This window comes from Macrotis lagotis, chromosome 7 (assembly GCF_037893015.1).
Source record: "Macrotis lagotis isolate mMagLag1 chromosome 7, bilby.v1.9.chrom.fasta, whole genome shotgun sequence".
Lineage (NCBI taxonomy): Eukaryota > Metazoa > Chordata > Mammalia > Peramelemorphia > Peramelidae > Macrotis > Macrotis lagotis.
This window is the reverse complement of record NC_133664.1, coordinates 64,722,905-64,740,081: the sequence shown is the minus strand read 5'-3', so window position 1 is coordinate 64,740,081 and position 17,177 is coordinate 64,722,905. Positions and strand designations below refer to the sequence as shown.

The window sequence follows — 17,177 nt, the reverse complement described above, 5'->3', positions numbered from 1 at the left end:
TTATAATAAATGCTAGTAATAATACTAGTAATAAAATAATAATTATAATAACATCAATAATTTTAAATATCAAAGACCTTCTGGCACAACAAGATATAGAAGCAAAGACTAAACTCTAAAACCCATAGCCTGAATTTGTCAACTTGTCAATACAGAAATTCCTCAAAATATACTCTTCAGCTTTGTCATCAGATACCTACCTGCAGATTTGTTGTCCACCTTTCTTTTTTTCTCTTAAATTTTCATTGTAGGAGGCAAGAATATTATCTATATTTTGCAAAGTTCCTAAATCCCCATGCAGAGTGATTCACACAAGATTAAATAAAATGAAGATTAAAAAGTATTAATTATTAAACATACATAAAAGATATTTTAATTTAGTTTAATGTAATTTAATCACTCTAAGTAGAGACCAAAGTACAATTGCAAATTCAGTTATAGATTGTTAAACTTGAAAGGAAAGGTTAAAAAAATCCACCCTCTGACAGAAAATTATAAACAAATTCATTTGGAGTAATAGAAGATTAAGAATAGAAAGCAAGGGGCTGCTAGGTGTTGCAATGGATAGAGCACTGGCCTTGGAGTCAGGAGGACCTGAGTTCAAATACGACCGCAGACACTTAATAATTACCTAGCTGTGTGGCCTTGGGCAAGCCACTTAACCCCATTGCCTTGCAAAAACTAAAAAAAAAAAAAAAGACTAGAAAGTAAGACAAGGGGCTGCTACATGGCGCAGTGGATAAAGCACCGGCCCTGGAGTCAGGAGTGCCTGGGTTCAAATCCGGTCTCAGACACTTAATAATTACTTAGCTGTGTGGCCTTGGGCAAGCCACTTAACCCCATTGCCTTGCAAAAAACTAAAAAAAAGTAAGAGAAGAAGGAAAATGGAAAGTCATGGTGCTAGCAAATTTCAAATGAAACAAGACAATGAGGAAAAAAGCAGGAAGTCTTGGGGCTAGATTTCTACTACAAACCATTTCACTATATCTTCCAGTCAGTTGCCAAGACAATTTTTTTTCTAAAGGATGAGTTCAACTGTGCCGAGCCTTCTTCAGAGAGCTCCTATTACTTCCAGCATCAAATATAAACTCCTCTGTTTGGTATTCCAAACTTTTCTTAAGCTCTACCTTCCTACTTTTCTAGTCTTTTAAATTTACTCCCACGTATACTCTCCAATTCAGTTCCAGTATTTGTTATTTGTCTCTTTGATGTCTCTCAGACACAGAGCTCCATCCCCACAATCCATATTTTGTTAAGGCTCTCCCATAGATCTAGAATGCTCTGCTTCCTTACTGCTATTTCATGATTTCCCTGACTTCCTTCAAGACTCAGCTCAAAGTCTAACTTTAGCAAGAGACCCTAACTGCTTCACCTTCAGATTCTAATGCCTTGCCCTTTTTGATTACAATCTATCTGCTATGTAGATATTTCATGAGTAACTAGTTATATTCATATTGTCTACTCCCCTCTCCCATTAAAAATAAGCAAATTGAGGGCAGAGACTGGATTTTGACCTTTCTTTATATTCTTATACTTAGTCTGATTTCTAACAAATAATGCTTAAGTTCTATTTAGTGGTACTTATTATATGTTAAAGTTATTATCAAATATTAATTATTGTATATTTAATTCATTATCACATATGATGAATCACATACCATCTGATAACAAATAATACATAATTATTAAGGTTATTAATAAATAATTATTAAATAATAAAAGGTGACTGACAGAAACTATAGTTTATAATTGGTACAAGACATAGAAAAAAAGTCTCAACTCCAAAGCTCATAGACTAGATTTGTAAATTTTTCAATACTGAAATTCCTCTGTAGTCTACAGCTTTATCATCAGATTCCTACCTATAGATTTTTTGTCCACCTTCCTTTTTTCTCTTAAATTTGATCTGATATTAGATTCAAAAATGAAACAGTAGATGAATATAATATATTAGATAAACAAAGTTTAGTAATAACCTAATTTTCAGTGAAACTCAGAATGCAGCCTGGAGAAAGGATTCTTTATTTGAGAAAAAACATTACTAGAAAAACTGAAAGACAGTTTGTCTAAAGATAGATTTAGATTAATATTTTAAATTTTCTACTCCTGTAAATTCCAAACAGGAAAATTAAATATAAAACTAATACAATAAAAAGTGGAAAAGAGTGGTTTATAAGGAATAATCTTAATGGCACAAAGAATAGAAGGGATCATAATATGCAACAAGGAAATACAACAAGGAAAAATCTTAATGACACAAAGGATAGAAGAAATCATAAGATGGAAAATAAAAAATCTATCAAGTAAAATTAAGATGTTTTTATTTTTTAAAAATCCAGCATAGCCAGAATCAGAAGAAAAATACAATTGGAAGGTAGAAAAAATTGCTTTAAATAATTCTGATAAAATGTTACAATCAGAATTTATAAGGAATTGGCATAAATATATAACATAAAGAATTATTACACAAAAGATAAGTGTTCAAATGAGGAAATGTGAGCTATCAATTACAACCTGAAAAGAAAAGAGAAATGAAATCTGAAACAACCATGAAGTATTATTTATTTTCATCCAACAAAGATGTTTAAAGATGGGGAAAATTCATAATTGGAATAACTGTGTAAAGATGGGCAACAATATTCACTAGTGGCAGAACCTTTAAATCTGAAAAACAATGCAAGTTTTGTAAGAAAAATGTATTAAATTGTTCAAGCCCTTTGACCCAGAGCTTCCATTTGGGACTAACTCCCCAGAAATTTATTGATGTAAAAGACATCAGTATGCACAAAGTGTTTTCAGCAACATTGTCAGAAGAAAATGCTGAAAATAAAAATGACTCTAAAATTGGAAAAGATCCGAAAAAAAATATGGTATACAATGAAAAGGACTGCCCTAAATGAAAGGGAAGATTGGAAGAAATTAGAGAAAAAAATAGGAAGTCATACATGAAGTGATACAAGTAAAGAAAAAACTAAAAGAACAAAATAAAATTGACTTTGGTAATGCGAATAAAAAGAGCAGCAAATGAATGTAGAGAAGCAAGAAAATTCAGATACATGACAATCATAAAACTTAAAAATTTAGGGTTAAAACAAAAATAATAAAAATATATAGATTAGGCATCTATCTTTAAATATTTACTTAAATTCTAAGATTTACTGAGAAACTTAGAGATGGAGGTCATCTATCCATGATAACCACCCAGAAGAGAGAGAGAGAAGGGTAGTATTTATCCATAAATAAAGGACAAAGGAAATCATTAAGCTCCTTGGACACCTGTTTATTAGATTGCACAATTTCTTATACAATACTATCTGGTCTAAATGGATGAACTGTTAGCTCTTCCTGGATGTATAATGAGAGCAGGACAAATTTTCCATCTTCCTAATCATTTGCACTGGTGATTAACATATGGGGAGATAGCATTGCATTTTTTTACACTAGAAAGAAATTAGATTTTTTTACTAGGAATATAGGTTTGAAATACTACATTTTCTCACAATGTACAGTGTTGATATCCTACCACTAAAGTATTAGGATATATTTCTTTTTCTTTGGGAAGAATGTGTTATATCAGAACAAAATCTTTAATAAATTTAGGGGGGAAAAGAGATTTTTAAAAAAAAAAACCATACTCCTTTGATTCCCCTTCCTCAAAAACTCTTTTGTGTTGGTCAATGACCAACCACTACAAGAAAAACCAAACTAGAGTAAAGACATCAAAAGGTAACTACAAGCACTCAAAGGTCTAGGTAATTACCAAATAAGTTCCAAAATTGAATTATGTGAATATTGGAAAGCAATTTCCCATTGAAATAGAACTTCAATTCCTGCTAAAACTCTTTAATAAGTTATTTAACAGGAACTCCTTTGGTATTTGTATAATATAAAGAAACCTAGGGGAAATCTCCAGACAGATCCCTTCTAAAGGAAGGAATAGGATACAATGGGTCAAATTAGGACAGAATGTGAAGACGTGGGAAGTACCTCAGGAAGGCTTAAAGTACTGAGGTATTTTCATAAAATCCTGTTTTTCTTTTCCCCAGGATTCTGCTAGGTACCTGGCTATTTAATCTTATACAATTATTTGGTTTCAGATATTAATAACTAATGATGGAATCAGTACCACTTACCCACAGAATCAGCTTTATCGGCTCCAGTCCAGTTCTCTTTACAGTGTTATTATTCTTCCCTGTCTACAAGATTTATTAAATCGGAAGTTACTCATACAGACAGAAGTAATCTTTTCTCAGATGTTTTTATTGTTAGGTGGATGACTCAGAACTGATTGAATGACTAGGTCTGATGAATAGTCAAATTGGGAGGGGATTTTTTAGTGGAATATTGAATTGCACCGATAGATGTTTATGTGATGATCTTGGGCTTCCTTGAGAGCTATAGTGCACTATATATATATATATATTATATATATATATATATAAAGAAGGCAGTCCCTGGCTTCAGAGAGCTTAAATTCTAACCAGAAAAGATACTCACATGCAAGAAATACTCACAATACTCACATGAAGAAATTGCAGGTAGCTCTGTTCCTAGCCACTCAAAACTAAAGGTTCACCCATCAGATATGCAGGGCAGACAGGAGTGGAACCTAATATTTTTTTGTTTTATATTGGGGGGGCAGGGAGGAAGGAGAATGATTCAATGACAATGATGCAAGAATTAGGCGAGATACCTTTGCTCCATCCTGCCTAAGACAGAGAGCTCACTGATCAAGCCTATAGGGAACCATGGATAAGTAACATGGTCCAGGCTGTGTTTTAAGAACATTCAGTTTTTTGGTTGCGTTGGGGAATTCATGCAAGTCTATCAATGAGTGTTTTATTGCAGTTGTCTAATGGAGAGATGAGAGAAAAGCATTGGGAATGTTTAGCCTGAAGAAGAGATTAAAAGGTCAAGAATAGCTATGTTCACATATTTGAAGGATTATAATGGACAAGAAGAATTAGACTTTTTCTTGACTCCAGAGGATAAATGTAGAAACAAAGAGCAAGTTTCAGTAAGACAGTTTTCACCTGAAATCAAGTAGAGATTTTCTAATATTTAGAACTAACCAAGAGGAATGAATATTCTTGGAAGCCCAAAAGAGGAATAGGTTCCCCTAAGGCTAGAAATCTTCAATGAAGGGAAGATTGTCATTCTGATGAATATCAAACGAATGGCCTCTGATATCCTTTCTAAGTCCAAAATTTGTTGTGATTACCCACATAGCAAACATCAAGATCATAAACTTACAAATGGTATCTAAGTTTCTAGAGGAGAACACAGAGATTTATTTGATTCATAATGAATCCAAACTATAGTACTAGATTGAGTTCTAGATCCCAGGAGTAGAGCCATATGACAAAGGGCTGGAAAGGAAGCTATAGGTAGCCCCTATTTTCGTCACAAACAGCCCTAACAACATTTGGAAATCAGCAAAATTAGTCTTTATCATCTTCTTGGCTTACTTTCTGTGCTCCTCTCTCCAGACCAATTCCAGGTGCCCAATATCTGAATATTGATCTAAATTCTTGATGTGGTATCTAACCCAAGCCAGTCCTATATTCCAAAGGGTTACATACCTCAAAGTTGGCAGTCTTATTTATCCTCCCATTCCCAGTCCAAAGTCTTACTCCTTCATTTCGGAAGAATTCAGACAACATATCAGTGGTGTTATGACTTTCAAGAGAATTGGATTTAAGTGAGGTTGGGATGTGCAAAGTCACCAGATGTACTCCTCCAGAGTCATCTGGGTCCAGTGGCAAGATACAGATCAGAATTATTGGAGATAGCCCTGGAAACAATAGAAGACTATGGCCTTTTTAAAGCTAAGATCTTTCCCAGGTCTCATTGTGTTTGAGGTAATAGTCATTCAGTGATTAAGGCTAGTTAAGAAATGAGACAAAGGATGGTCTCTTACCTAGTTCCAAACAGCAAAAACAGAGGGAAAAATAACTATAGACCAATTTTGATCATGCATATTGATGCAAAAATTTTAGTAGATTACAGCAATATATCACATATATGTATATGTGTGTTTTACATATATATATGTGTATATATATATATATATATATATATATATATATATATATCTTCCCAAGTTCCCCCCCTTCCTCAATTTCCAAAAATAAATTCTTCATAGCAGGTGATCTTAACCTTTTTTGTATAATAAGCATTTTGATGGTCTAATAAAGATTTTGGATCCCTTCTAAAAATAATGTTTGGAAAGAAAGTCAATTAAAGGAAATACTAGGTTTCAGTTAGAGGTTAGTGGAGAAAAAAAGATGTAACTTTATTTCCCATTCAAGTTCACAAACTTCCTGAAATCTATAGTATGTGGACTCCAAGTTAAGAAACTTCTGTATAATTGTACTGTAAGAAATGATGAACTGGGTTAATTTTAGAAAAGCATGGAAAGACTTGAATGAAATAATGATGAGTAAAATGAGTAGAACCAAGAGAACATTGTATACAGTAATAGCAATATCATTCAGAGAATAACTGGGAATGACAGTTATACTGAGTATTAGAAATTCTAAACTACAAAGGACCCATGAAGGAAGGTGCTATCCACCTCCAGAGAAAGAACTGATAAATAGTATATATAGTATGATTTTACACATATATGTCAAATAGTGACCCTCTGTAGTGAAGAATGGAGAGGGGGATAGTTTGGAATTTAAAATGTAATAAAAAATTAATTAAATTATAATTTTAAAAAAAGAATCTTTGCTTCAAAAAGTTCCCAATTCTTTCTCAATAAGCTACTATTACTGTGACAAACTGAGTCAAGCACCAGGGTTTGTTAGGACAGAGGCAGTTATTTATGAGTGTGTGTGTGTGTGTGTGTGTGTGTGTGTGTGTGTGTATTTGTATTAGTTGTTTATAAAACAGGTATGTTTATAAGGCAGAATCTACCTTGAAATATATCCCAGTCAAAGCCAAGATAGAAGGCAAATACATCCACATATGGTATGTGGACTCCAAATTAAGAAACTGCTCTGTATAATGCAATATTACTATTCTCTAAGAAAAGATAAGGACATTTTCATTGAAAAATTGAATGTGTCCTGAAACAGATGGAGACTATCCTGAGACCAATGGGGACACATGAATAAGGTAAGGTTGTCACCAGGCAGTCCCTCATTAACCTGGGAGATAACAGTCTCAATTGAAAAAGACAGCTGCATATCAATACTTGGTCATTCTGGAATGCTGAAGCTATACACATGTCAAATTCCATTAACTTAGCCATGACCCACAATTTCAGGAAAGCTGCAAAAAGCAAGGTCCCTAAGCTGCCAGTACAATGTTTTAACATGACATTTGAACATATCTTTAATAGTTTGCGCGAAGTCTTTGGCTCACAGTAGGCCTAGAACTGAATAAAGATTTTAAGTCACTCATGTTCATATTTTTTATCAAAAGTCATTAGAGTAAAATTTCCCAAATATCTAAGGAATTGGGGCCATTTCTATCTTTTTTTAAATAAGATTCAAAAGTTCAAGCATATAGCTGGTGCTATGCAAAATAGCAAAGCAGATCGGGTTTTTCTTTCTAGTCTCAGATTCTCACAGACTGTTTATACTTTGCACAAGTCATTAAATGTCACCAGCCTCAGTTTCCCCATCTGTAAAATGGGAAAAAATAGGACCTAACCACCTAACAGAGTTATTCTGAGAATAAAATGAGATATTTGTAAAAATCCTTTGCAAACCTTAATGAACTAGAGCAGTGCTAGCTATTAATTTTCCTTACGTTCTTTTTTCTTGACCTTGCTCCCCTATTTTTATACCTTATACCAAACACAATAGTTTCTTTCTCTTGTCTCTCTGGCTGCTGAAGGACTCCCTGAGGATAGGGAGCATGGTGAATATAATGTCAGAAAGACCTAAATTAAAACACTATTTCAGATATTTACTAGTTGTGTGACCTTAAACAAGTCATTTAACCTTAGATCCCTTCTCTATAAAATGTGATAACTCACAGGATTGCTGTGAAAATCAAATGATTACATAGAGTCAGAGATTCTGAGCTGCAAGGTACCTTAGAGGTCACCCAGGGCAGTCCTTCATCTTACGATGAGGCCCACAGCCGAAGTGATTTGTCTGAGGTCACATAATTAGTAAGTAATTGAGTCAAGACTTGAATTCAGTTCTCTCTGTTTCCAAGTCCAATGTCCTATCTTGTTCTGCTCCAAAGGGTCAATTGTGTTTATTAGCTGATGTTTTTATGCTGCTGCAAAGTATTTTTTCCCCCATGAAAGTGTGTCTACCCTGCATTTCTGTCCCTTAGGACTCTGTGAGGTGCCTGCTAGCTAATCTGAAAACATTAATGGACATTGAGGTGTTAATAGTGAATGATAAAATCCCTCCTCTTCACCATTACAATTAGGATTCTCAGCTTCCAGTATAGGATTAGCCCCACTTTCTCCTGCCACCTCTTTTCCTGATCTGGAGCCTGATGGAATGGACAGCCTTAGGGTCAAGGAAGTGTATGTTTTCCAATCCTTTAAGCAGGAACTGACTGTGTGTTCTAGAGCCCTTTGACCAAATGGTAAGCTTTTTCACAGAAGAATGAGTTTTTGTTGTTCTTGTTGTTTTAAATACATAAAATTAAATGCATAGGATCACAAAGTAAATCAATTATATTGAAATAGAGGTTAATTTTTAAAAACAAAATCATGATCTCAGGTTAAGTTCTCAGAGAAAAGGGAAGAAAATAGCACATTCATTTGGAGTCCACATACCATATGTGGATTTATTTGCCTTGGCTATATTTCATGGTATATTCTGTCTTACAAACATACCTGTCTTATAAACAACTAATATTAATGCATATATATGCATGTGTTTGTGTGTGTATATATATAAAAGATTAAAGAGTAATCAATTAATCCTAATGATAATGAAATTTCTTCTTCCTCTCTCTCTCTCTCTCTCTCTCTCTCTCTCTCTCTCTCTCTCTCTCTCTCTTTCATCCTTTCCTCCCTCTCCTATCCTCTTCCTTTTCTTCTCTTTCCCTCTCCTGTCACCTCTCTTCTCTTTCCATTTCTCTTTATAAAAGGACACCCCCTCATGGAATACCTGAGATGGGACTTGTATAAAGAAATATTCCCTCTTATTAAATCTGCCTACCATTAATTCCTGGAACACAACAGACATTTAATAAATGTCTGCTGATTGACATGATCAGATGCCCCAAATCCAAGTTTTATGTTCCAATATAATTGCAGATTTTTTCAAAAGTTGCTGAGATTAATGAGGTTCCCCAAGGTGAAAATGGTTTTGAACATATATAAAAATGCTCCATAAATCTCTGAGAAATCTGTATTAGGATACCTAAATCCCTGCTACACTGGGGGTTGGTGAAAACATTTGTTTGGACCTTGCCACATAATGATTCTATGGAGGGCATAGTTGGAGTATCTTGAATAAATATAAGAGGAGAGACAAAGGAGATAGGAAGGATAGAGAGGAAAAAGGGAAAAGGAGAAAGAGAAGAAGAAGAAGAAGAAGAAGAAGAAGAAGAAGAAGAGGAGGAGGAGGAGGAGGAGGAGGAGGAGGAGGAGGAGGAGGAAGGGGAGGAGAAAGAGGAATGGGGAGGAGGAAGCAGAAGAGGAGGCAGCGGAGGAGAAGAAGAAGAAGAAGAAGAAGAAGAAGAAGAAGAAGAAGAAGAAGAAGAAGAGAAGAGAAGGGAGGGAAAGGAAGGAAGGAAGGAAGGAAGGAAGGAAGGAAGGAAGGAAGGAAGGAAGGAAGGGAGGGAGGGAGGGAGGGAGGGAGAGAGAGAGAGAGAGAGAGAGAGAGAGAGAGAGAGAGAGAGAGAGAGAGAGAGAGAGAGAGAGAGGTCCAACCTCTAAACCAAAGAATGGGTTCTTAGCCTGAAGTCCAACATTATTTTAATATGCTAAGATTTCATGGATTCTAGGGACTTACATTAATTCTCAGAGGGATGCACTGGGCTTAGAGGATGAGGGAAATAGAATAATCCTCACACAGAAAATGGAATTTGAATTGTCTTGTTTGGGAATCTAGGAAGTAGAAGTGGGAAGAGAGAGCATGCTAGGCATTTGGGACAAAAAAACAATGTTGCTTAAGGAACCCATAAGAAGTTTGATGTGGGAGACCAGAAAGATAGCAATGGACCAAGCTGTGAAGGGTTCTCAAATGCTTCGTGTCCATGACAGAACTCATTCTTTTTTCTCCCCAAACCCCTCTTCCCAACTTTCCTGTTGTTGAGAATCCCATTAATCTTCCAGTCCCCCAAGTTCAGAACCCTAATGTCATCCCAGACTTGTCTCTTTTATTCACCAATAAGTTGACAAATCTTGTTTCTACTTTTTCAGAAGTTTTTACTTCCTTAAGTCTCCTCAAAATTCAGTTCAACCATCATCTCCTATTGTTCTCATCCGCTGCTTTACTCATCATGGAAATAGTCATCTCTAAAGAGTGACAAGCAATCTAACATCTACTCCCTTTCCCTTTATACACATATGTGACACACTCTAGTCTATAAAGGAATACAATAGTTTTTCCAAGGTTTATTGATACAAGTGAATATATTAATTCAGAAATAATAAATCAAAGTTAGTTAGAAGAAAAATATATAAGAAAAGAATTGATTTCAGGTTTGGGGGCATCCTAAACTAATCATAAAAAATCAATTTCCTCAGAACTAGTTTGACCCAATACCTTCCCTAGGTTGTATATTTGGAGGTTTCCCTTGTGATTTCTAAAGAGAATGATACCCTCAACCCAAGAATACTCCATTTTTCTGTTGAATTGCCTAACCTCAGAATTTAAAATATAAGCATTAGTAAGGGAGGGACCAAGAGAAAATAAGCCTAGTCATGCAGAATAACCATAACATCATAGACCACATTGAAACTTTCCCAACAAACTGAAAATATTTAGAGACTGGCACAGTAGATAGAGCACTGGCCTTGGAGTCAGGAGTTCAAATCTAGCCTCTGACACGTACCAGTTTTGTGACCTTAGGCAAGTCAGTTTACCCTGATTGCTTCACATCCAGGACCACCCCCAGTTATCCTGACTCATCTCTGGCCACTGGATCCAGATGGAGGAGAAAGTGAGACTGGTGACTTAGCACAAGTCCCCTTCACTCAAATCCAATTCATGTGCTTGTCATGGCATCACCTTCCCTGATGTCATGGTCTTTTTAGAGAATGAAGTACAAACATCATCATCATCATCATCATCATCATCATCATCAGTGTTACTGTTGCTGTAACATTAAAAAAATTAATAAGATAGAAGTATAAAGGTGAAGTAATATTGTAAATTTCATGTTACAGTGAAAAGTCGTTATTTACATTATAATACTGAAGTGTTAAAAATCTTCTAAGATAAAATTAAAAACTTATATTAGCAATGTGGTCATGACAATAAAGAACTCCATTTTTCTTTGACTCAAAACAGAGAGCATTTTAGGACTAAGCCAGAGGCAGACTCGGTTCTAAATCTGGACAAATTTTTCTCCCCCTTCTCTCCTTGAGTCTATATAAATTAAGACCCCAAGTTTCCAACCTACACTAATGTTCAAGGTTTCCTGGATCATGTTATCCATTTCTTGATTGTGCCAAATGTCTCCTCACTATTCTCTATTAGTCTCCATTAGAAACTGTAAAAAATAGACACACAAAGCCTTTCCCACTTCTATCATATTTTAAATAGACAAAAAGGTTTTAAACACAAGCAAGTAGAAACTAAAAGATTTTAATTTGCACTAATAAAAATGGCAAAATAAAGTTATTTTTGTAGCAAAATCTCCTCCTGCTTCCCCTCCATGAGCCTCCTCTTTCCACCCCAATCAAATAATGTTCAATTTTTTTTCTTAGGAAGCTAGTTTCTTTTCATGTTGTTTTAATTTATTTATAAATCAAATATGCTTAAAGTAGGTATGTTTTATTGAGTTCTCAAGAGTCTCCTGGATGACAAACCCCAAGCTAAAACTCCTTAAGTGATTATATAATTCCAGAGTTGCAGGCCACTGGGAATTTACTATATAACCCTGAAAAGGATAAAAGGAGGATTGAATTATTAATGTTTTCCTTTTTAAAAAAAATATACACAAGTAAAAGGCACTTACTCTGAAAGCTGTTCACTGAAAAGACACGGGGATGATAGAATCCTGCTTTGCAATTGCATTTATAGGCTCCGAGCACAAACCCAAGGCCTTTAATTGGGATGCACTGTGGGAAAGAGAAAGAAAGCAATGAAGATGATCATAGTGTTTTTATGACATAAGAATACATCCATTTCTGTTCCGCCAAACCTAAGCAATGCAGAAATTTTGGGAAATGGAGCATTTATTTCTTGCTTCATATTTTTATTTGATTTTGTTTTGACATTTATCCAATGATCTTTACCCAAAAACACTGTATTTCATTTCCATTCTAGAAATCTCATTTTCTTATGATCGATATGACATGCATTTAACTTTTCTCTTAGTTTGAGATTTTACCAATGCCTTATGTAATCAAAAGAGTTGTCTTGGGGTGACTAGGTGGTGCAGTGGATAGAGCACTGGCCCTGGAGTCAGGAGTACCTGAGTTCAAATCCGGTCTCAGACACTTAATAATTGCAAAAACTAAAAAAATAAATAAATAAAATTAAAAAGAGTTGTCTTATCTCCCACCTAGGTATTACATGTCCCTAGGTGGTTCTTTGGGCAGTTGGTAGTATAGTAGAGTCAGGAGGAACTGAATTCAAATGTGATTTCAGATGTTTACTAGCTGTGTGACCTTGGACAACTCACTTAACCCGGATTGCCTCACATCCAGAGCTATCTCCAGTCATCCTGATCCTTATCTGGCCATTGCATCCAGATGGCTCTGGGGGAAAACCTGAGGCTGTTGACTTAGCACAACACCCCTTGCTCAAATCCAATTCATGTGCTTGGCATGGCATCATCTCCCTGATGTCATGATCTTCCTCAAGAACAAAGAATAAACAGCATCAACAGCAAACAAAAGCATGTCCCTAAGTGCATAACACCTGTGTTGCTATTTATCTCCAGAGGCAGCATGAATTAGGTTATAAGATTATTAGTTTTAAAAGGTCAGAAGAGTCATTCGTGGTACCCTAAGCAACCTTGGTTAGTAGCAATGATTACTAGAACCATAACCAAGGCTGAGTCTTTTAAAGAGACAACCTTGATGTACATCAATCAGTCAATTAGTCAGTTAATTGAGATACCACATCCTGTAAAAAAAGCTAGAACAGCACAGTAGTATTCTTTCACAATCATAGAACACAACTGGTTCAAGCATTCCCTATCTGATGGGTATCCCTATTGTTTTAAGAATTACTTTGGGTGAATAAGGTATTTTATCTATTATAATTTCCCAAATTAACTATAAAGGTCCTAAAATAAAGGTGCTATCTACATCCAGAGAGAGAGAGAACTGATAAATAGAATTACTTATAAAATATTTTTTATAAATATAGACATATATATAGAGACATATAGACATGTGTATAACACACACACACACACACACACACACACACACACAAACACACCTATTTCCCTATTTTCTCTAATAGTAGCCATTTCTTGGACAGGGGGAAGGAAAGAAAAAGGAAATTTACATGATAGTTTTGATATATATTTGAAAAGGATAACAAGTTATGCATAGCAGATTTGCAGTTTCAGATGCAAGTATATTTTTATTGTACTGTTATAGAAAATACTTAATTCCAAAAATTAAAAATAAAATAAGAAGCTGAACATGCTAATAATTCTTAGAATGATGACTGGCACCGTACTAGAAGCATTCTTTGGGACTAAGGATTGCTAGGAGAGCAGCTCCTTGGTCCCACAAGTTCTTCCAAGGTAGATCTGACTACCTTTGGCTTTTAAGTATGGGCCCACTATTCTCAAGAATGAAATTGTGGATAGGGATGAGTATGTACTTGGTTTGAGAAATATATTTGTTATATCCTTGTCATACCTTCTCAGGGAATACTCTATTGGAAAAGCTAATTGATATAATTTTACTGGGGAAAGTACATTGGATGGGGGTTCCTGGGTGATTAGAAATCCAAGTCCCTCAGCATTTTCCAATAATAGAACTCAGGGGAAAAATAGTCAAACTGTTCTCTGGGAATCTAGTCCATCACAAGAGGGAAGTGGAACAATAGCTGAAAGGATGGATTACCCTTCATACTGAGTTAAGATACATTCTCAAAATTAAGTTTATTTATTTATTTACTTTTAAGAATTATGCATGTGAAGGCAAGCAAACCACTGCTAACCAATGGATTACATGATTTGGGATTTAGAAATCAAAGTTTCTGAGGCCATCTCACTCTGGAACATATCTCTGCCATACTGATCTCCTATTGGTGAGGTACTCCTGGGTTTCCATTTAGGGAGAGGTCTAAGACAGCCTTCTCCCATTGCCCTCCCAGCTCTTCTGACTTTCTAAACTTCAATCCCATGTCCCTGTACAGGTATCTTCCCCCACCTAAACCTACTTTGTAACATATGTTTTATGTATTATCTCCCCTTTCCCTTAGATTCTAAGTCTTAGAATCTAAGCTCCCTGAAAGCAGGGACTCTTTTTTCCTTTTGCTTCTATTTTTATTACCAGTGCTTAACACAATACCTAGAATATCGTAAGTACTTAATAATTATTTGTTTCTTTGTGGCCTTGCTGCCTTCTTTTGACTTAAGCAATCCAAATTGAAGGGGACTACAGATTTAGAGGCATAAAGGCACGGGGGAAAGAGCTATGGATTTGGATTCCAAAGAGATCAGTTTGAACACTATCTTTAGTTGTATGACCTTGGACAAGTCCTTTTCTTTCTCTTGATCTCAATTTCCTAATCTGTAAGATAAGGGCTGCACTAGTTTTACTATGACCCCTATGACTCTATGGCTGAGATTATAAAGGGGAAAATAAGAAAATCAGGAAATAAAAGGCGTTAAGAACTTAATCACAGCTTCGAGGTTTACAAAATGCCTTCCTCATAGAATTCTTGTTAGGAAATCAGTCTTAATTAGTTCAAAAATGCACAGAGAACAGCTTGACTACCCAAGCTGAAGTGATCTGCATTAAGACATAAATCCTTCAGGAAAGAGAGAACTCATGCTTACAAAACTTGAGAAAGTTAGTGTTCTGGAATGAATACTGGCTTTAGAATTAGAGGACCTGGATAAGGTCCCAACTCTGCTCCTCTGTAATCCTATGGTAAATTATGCGCCTCTCATTTTCCTAGTCTGAAAAAATCCCTTTCATTTTTTCTAATTCTTTAATAATAAAATGGAGAACAACATCTGTAATGAGCAATTTGAAACGGCAAACTTCAAAGAACTGAATCTATCACATCTGGATTCCAATATATAAAAGACCTAATCAATTCCTATCTACAATGCATATCAATAAAAAAAGAATAAAGACTGATTTAATAACACAGTTAGTCTATGCTCCCCTCTCAACCCCATCTCCAGACCCAGGGGCCAGGCAATGTCACTATCTTCGTTAAATATAGCCATTATAAGAAAATTGTATAATCCAAATGTGTTCTGAGCTACACACAGGAGAATGAGTCTATTAGCCCTTGTTCTAGAAATTTTCTAGATGCTTCCACCTTGGGTGTTGATCTTTCTGATTTAACTAGTCTGTGTGGATTTTTACTTGTCACAGAGAGAAATATGATTGAGAAATAAGATATGGCCTAGGTAGAGAAGAAGGAGAGAAGGAAGAAGGACGAAAGGCAGGCAGGCAGGCAGGCAGGCAGGCAGGAAGGAAGGAAGGAAGGAAGGAAGGAAGGAAGGAAGGAAGGAAGGGAGGTAGGAAGGAAGGAAGGGACATGTATAAAGCACTAACTGTATGCCAGACACCAAAAATATTATCACATTTGATCCTTTCATCAACTTTGGGAAGTAGCTGTCATTATGACCCCCTTTATACAGTTAAGAAAACTGAGGTAGACAGAAAGTTAAGTGACTTGCCCAGGGTCACATAGCTCGTAAAATTTGAACTTAAGTCTTCTTGAGTCCATAGAGCTCTAACTATTTCACCACCTCAAAGTGATGGTCCGTAATTGCTTTTTCTTTTGTATACATATTACAAGCTTTGAAGAATGTTTCAGGAGGGTATAGCATTGAACTTTGAACATAAAAAAGGAAAACTGAAATTGAGGACTCTGACAGCCCACATTTACATAGTATTTTATAGTTCTCAATGCAAATTACATCCATTATTCATATGAGCCTCACAACAATCTTGTAAAGGAGGCAGGGGAGGTGCTATTATCCAGTTTTCACAAAGACAAGATTTTCAGAAAAGCCAAGAGATTCACATAAAATCACCTAGCAAATAAGTGAGAGGAACAAGACTCAACTCCAAGTGTCCTGAAATCTCCTTTCCATCATATCTCACTAATTGCCTCTGTAAGATGAATGAAAGGTTGCATCAGTCCCTCCCTATTTCAGACATTAGTGATGTGATAGACAATTCATAAAATGTTAGGTAACCTAGTTCCTAGACCAGTTCTTCTAGAAATGCTTATCAAGGGACTATTTTTTTAATCAGTTCCAGGCTATTCCAGAGAATAAATACCATAGTTTCCAAAATGGAGTAAAAGTTCTAATCATGAACAAAAGTCTATAGCAGTCACTTGTAATATCTTTTTAAATTTCCCTTCTGAACAAAAGGATGCATTTTATAAAACCAAAAAGAGAGGAGCCATTAATCCAAAGGCTATGAGTAAAGTTATTGTTCAATAAGCTTCAGTAGTGATGGAGAGGGACAGAAACCTCCTGGGGAAACTTTTTACTTGAGGGTCCAGAATTTAAATGTAGATAACTTGGATTTTCTTTTTCCAAGATAAACTAGGTTTTGATTAATTCACTCTAAGAAAGTTCTATGCCTACATCATATTTTATAATGAGCTTAATAAAATCCTTTTCTCCTTCCAGCCTGGTTATGAAATGCATAAAATTAGGGTGAAAAGAGAGAGTAAAGAGGAGAATTGGTATATTCTGCCTACAAATTTATTTTTAATATCTTGTTGTTTGGTCATTTCAGTCAGGTCTGGCTCTTTGTGACCCCATTTGGGGTTTTCATAGGAAAGATATTGGAGTTATTTGCCATTTCCTTCTCCAGCTCATTTTATAGAAGAGGAAACTGAGAGCCCCAGAAT

The 17,177-nt window shown here is 35.4% G+C and overlaps 1 protein-coding gene across 1 annotated transcript in view; it reads right to left on the bottom strand.

Annotated features, from left to right (window-relative positions):
• GPR158 (G protein-coupled receptor 158) overlaps positions 1–17,177 on the bottom strand; it is a 326,379-nt gene that overhangs the window by 150,853 nt on the left and 158,349 nt on the right. Inside the window, exon 3 of the mRNA XM_074195071.1 lies at positions 12,112–12,214. Coding sequence (XP_074051172.1) covers positions 12,112–12,214 — 103 coding nt within the window. The remainder of the gene's footprint in view (positions 1–12,111; positions 12,215–17,177) is intronic.